Source organism: Corvus brachyrhynchos, unplaced genomic scaffold, assembly GCF_000691975.1.
Source record: "Corvus brachyrhynchos isolate BGI_N302 unplaced genomic scaffold, ASM69197v1 scaffold80, whole genome shotgun sequence".
Taxonomy (NCBI): Eukaryota; Metazoa; Chordata; class Aves; order Passeriformes; family Corvidae; genus Corvus; species Corvus brachyrhynchos.
In genome coordinates this window covers 7867593-7872286 of record NW_008236769.1, presented here as the reverse complement: position 1 = coordinate 7872286, position 4694 = coordinate 7867593, and the positions used below count along the sequence as shown (strand labels likewise).

Here is a 4694-nt window from a genome sequence, read left to right as displayed (position 1 = left end):
ATATATATATATATGTATTCTGTGGGGTTTTTTTTTCTTCTCCTCCCCCTCTTCCCTCTTAAGAATGGAGATCTAATTCAGGATGAAGTTCAGAATCTGAAATGGAGAGCAGTCTTGGATTCACTCAGAAGCAGAGCTACTCAAACTCCAGTTGTGCTGCTACATGATAAAGAGTCTGGTATACAAAGAAATCAGTTTTTGCTTTCATTTCTGTGCAATAAAGTGAAGATGATTTCATTGGGTTGTGCATGACTTAGAATGTGTAAACTCTTCGAAAATCCTCCTCATCTGTAAACTGTATCTGAGGAAGGTGAAACATTAACTGTTTGCCACCATTCACATAATGAGCTTTTGCAAGAAATCTTGGAACTTTCAGAGGTGAGGGGGTACTTTGTATGTCCTGGATGAAGCATAGTATTTGGGAATGCTGTGCAGCAGTCAGATTTGCTGTTCAGACCAAACAACGTGAAGGTTCTGATGCTGGAAAATTGTATCAGGTAAATTCTTCCAGCATAAATTAATGGGAATTTTGTAGCAAATTTTAGTGCATGTAAATGCAGACCTGCACTGAATAATTTTAACCTGTAAGTTTAATCTATAAGTTTTCACCTGCCCACTGTAATGAAGTGTGTTTTCCATTTCTAAATGCTTTGGGAACTGGGAACCATGAACCCTAAATAAAACTTACTTTAGACTTCAATATTTATGGGTTTTTATGAAGCTTGTTTTCTTGTTTAACATCGTGCTTGTATCTGTATCACTCACTTGTGTATGCTGCTGGTAGAGAAGGTAATTTTGAGCATACTCTCACTAAAATATTTTTCTGTTCAAAACATCTGCTCAGATGGTTTTGGGTTTTTTTTTTGTGTAACTGTCTGGGGAGAGACATTACATTTGTCTTGTGCTTTATCACGACAGAAACACCAGCCTGTACTTGTGATGGACTAAAGAAGATGGAGGAGCTACCAGAAGAACCTGGACCAGTTTTGGAATGCAGTTCCAGTGCCTTTGTGAAACTTGCTGGTCTACCTGAGGCTGAGCAGGTGAGAAGAAAAGTTACTGCTGTTCTTGCTATCTTTGTGCACAGGGAGCATGTGAAATTGGGGAGAAAATGAAGAGTTGGTGTATTTAAAGGTGAATATAAAAACAGCTTTAAATCATGGCCACTACAGATGCTTTACAAGGTGTATACAGGTGTGCACTAAGAAAATGATTGAAGTACTCATACCTAATTTGTAACATTACTCTTGTTGCAAGTCTTTAAATAATTTGAAAACCCTTTGTATGGAAATGGCTTTTTCTCATCAATTTGTAATCAAGTATTTTATGAATGAAGTAAAAAACAAATTATGATTAGCAGCACACTTTAGTATATATTTTTCAGTTTGAAACATTTCTCATTTGCTATCACCAGGTCACTCTTGGACCACAGAGGGCAAGTACTCTAGAAGGGAGTTTCACTTTGCTCAGGTGTACCCCAAGTCATCATGCAGCAGGGCTGCTTCCCCCTTGTTCTGCAAAGTTCTCTATCAATGAGACAATTAAGGAAACCAAGGATGAAGAAACCTTTTTTCTCTTGAAGACACAAAGTATAACTCTACCAGTGAAGACATTCCCTGCTTCTGTGGTTGAAGCCCTAATGAGGAAGAAGCTCCAGCTGACCTGGTTTGAACTTGGAAGATGCCGCACAGCAGCTTTCACCTCTGTGAAGAAAGTGAGGAGTTTGAGTTTCTGTGAGGCAAATACTGATCTTTGGTCTGATGGCCTTTGCATTGTTGCAAAAGGAGGATTTTATGACAAAGCTCCTGAACTTCTTCATGCAAAGTTGCCTTCTGCTGCGGCTGAAATTTTTGCATCGTCTCTAGAAGGATGCAACATGGAAAAACATTGGGGAAACATGCAAATTCTGCCAAAAAGCATAAGTGAAAATATATGTCTGGATAAAGATTTTGATGATGAAAAGTATCACCAAAAAATCTTTACAGGGAGAGCTAAAAGAGAAGAAATACAGAATGAGAAAGCCCAACAACAACAGCTGACCTGTGATCTTGAGGAAAGTCCTAAAGTTTTCCACAAAACTGAATTATTCAGGCCTGGGAAGCAAGGAGTGGAAGCTAAAGAGAATCTCTGTAGCACACAGATTGCCCAAAGTTTCTCTGTTGCTTTTAAAGACTTTAAAAAGTGTTTTGAAGGGAGTCCTGAACAAGTGGACGAAGAAAATATCTCAGAAAACTGCATCCCTGATGTGAATAGCAGATGCAATGGAGAAGACTTAACTGAAATGGAAGAGAAGGAAAAGCAGGCTCAGAAACCAACTCACCAAACAAGGCCCTCCAGTAATATTGGCCTGAAAAAAATGAAAGACCAGACTTTGAAACTGTGTGAACCAAATGAGGAGAATTTCTCGTGTCAAAAAATAGCTGCTAAAAACATGCAACATGCATACTCTCAGAAATTTTTTTGGTCAGATGAAAAGAGGTATCCACTAAACTTACTGTTTCCTCTGCAAGAGAGGGCTGTGTGCTTAAGAAAACTATTCCTACCAGGGAACACTTTTTATGAGTGTTTCTGTCATCTGTCATCCCTGGAAGCTGGAAATGAATGTAATGTGAAAATATCTGTACTGGAAAAAGCAGTGGCTGCATGTTCTCAGAGGATATTTCTGCTGATGCAAGAGAATGAAAATTACTCCAAAAAAGTCTGCATATTACAACAGGAGAATGACAGATATGCTCAGATGATGCATGCCCTGGAAGAGGAGATGGATGCATATTTTCAATACGTTTTAGCAGTAGATGAGGCTAACATTGTTTCATTCCAAAACTTAATTAATGAGAAAGAAGTTGCTGGTGGATGTTATAATAACTTTACAGAAGAAAACACCATGACCCCAGGAACATTTTTAGTTGAAACTTTCCCTAAGAATCTCTCAAAGGTTGAAGAGAAAAATAGGAATTCTGAAAAGGACTCATTGACAATTGCATCAAATAAACTTCACGGGAGTGTTCTATCACTGAATGGAAGGAAAATGAGGTATTTCCAGCTGCTTTCTGACCTAAAAGAAGAGAGAAGCAGATGCTTCAAAGAAATGGCTAAATTATTACAAGACAATGAAAACTATGTAGCAAAATGTAATGAATTAGTACAGGAGAGACAGAAAAATTTACAAAGAATAGCTCTTTCAGAAGGTGAAAAAGAAACTTTGTTGGGACATTTGGCAGAGATAAAGTGTGAGCAAGACAAATATAGGATCTTAGTTTCAGAACTCCAAGATTGCAAAACTAGCTGTTATCAAACCATTTCTGATTTACAGGAGGAAAAATGTGTACTGAAAAGAGAGATAGACAGAATCAAGCAAGAAACTTCAGAACAGCTTGAGGAATTTCAGAAAGCAAATGCAAACTTTATTTTAGAAAATAAAAATTTGAAAGAATTAATGTCTTCTTTAGGTTTCACCTGTGAAGAGCTGAGAAAAGAGAAAAGTATAGGAACAAAGAAAAATATAGTAAAACTAAAAGAAGGAAGTCAACAACATGGTCTTAAGCCAAAGAAAGTTGGAACAGCATGTAGTGTAACACAAACTGAAGAACAGGGAGTTCTGCCTATAGATCCTTCAGATTATTCCCCTGGGAAAAAGGTAAATACTAACAGTAAGGAATGTTATCGAGCACGATCTTCTAAAGAAAGGGAGATACCAATGTTATTTGGAGGGCAAAGCTGAATTGCCTTTGTGATGGAGGAAACTTTGTAACCTCTAACGTGAGCTGAGGTGATAAAGTTAACTTTGAAATAGAAGGCAAAATGCCAGAAAGGGGTTTTTTTGGAATGTTGTATTAGAGAATGTTAAAGTGATACAGCAATCTACAAAGTCAAAAATAATACTTAAAAGACTGCACTGTTCAGGCTTTTAAAAATTTTTTTATCTTACTGCAAGAGTAAAAGCTTTTCCAAGAAGCTTTTATTCTACCACAAGTTCTCCTAACAGAAGGAAACTTGTTATAATGGTGAAAAAATCATGTCTTGGTGAAAAGTGTGCACATGTTCATTTACTAATTTTTATTCTGATTGGGTCTAATTTTTTTATTGTTTTGATGCATATGAAACATATGTCTAAAGACAGGATCTTCACTCATGCTGGATTTCACATCCATGTTTTTCCTTTGTAGTCAGGTAGCTTACACCACAGTGAATTTCTGTGGAGATTACTATGCACTTATAAATGCAGAATTACTACTTCAGTTGAGAATAGTCAACAGGGAAATATTTATATGTAATATGTTGATTTTATGCAATTTTTTTAGTAATTTTGGAGAAAACCATATGTTGTTCTATAAACAACATTCTATAAATGTGCCATTTTGTACAGGTGAGAAGAATCATCATGTCTTTTTGTCTATCCAGGGCATCATCTTTGAAAGCTACAGTATGATGAAAGAGCAAGTTAGAAAGGCAGAAGAGGAGCTAAAAGTACAGCAAAAGGAATTAGAAAAGTCAAAAAAAGAGGTAACCTTCTACTCTGATGTACGTCTGAGGAGCAAATTTGTTTTGCTTGTGTTTTCTAACACGGCTGTCTTCTTTCTGCCAGGCTTTAACACTTTTGCAAAACAGGAAAGTCTCTGATCTGCAGAACCAAAATGTTCCCCTGATCTTTGAGTGATGAATAGCACAGTCACTTAGAACATAAAGTGAAGCTG

The 4694-nt window shown here is 36.9% G+C and overlaps 1 protein-coding gene across 13 annotated transcripts in view; it reads left to right on the top strand.

Moving 5' to 3' along the window:
- The window catches only part of JAKMIP1 (janus kinase and microtubule interacting protein 1), a 231060-nt gene that overhangs the window by 157734 nt on the left and 68632 nt on the right, over positions 1-4694 (top strand). For 11 of the 13 annotated variants that reach the window (XM_017727648.1, XM_017727650.1, XM_017727647.1 and 8 more), the window contains 4 exons: positions 64-178; positions 919-1043; positions 1415-3637; positions 4402-4503. In XM_017727648.1, the coding sequence (XP_017583137.1) occupies positions 64-178; positions 919-1043; positions 1415-3637; positions 4402-4503 (2565 nt within the window). Of the gene's footprint in view, positions 1-63; positions 179-918; positions 1044-1414; positions 3638-4401; positions 4504-4694 lie in introns of those variants that run through there. The other 2 variants (XM_017727652.1, XM_017727651.1) reach the window with 2 other exon arrangements.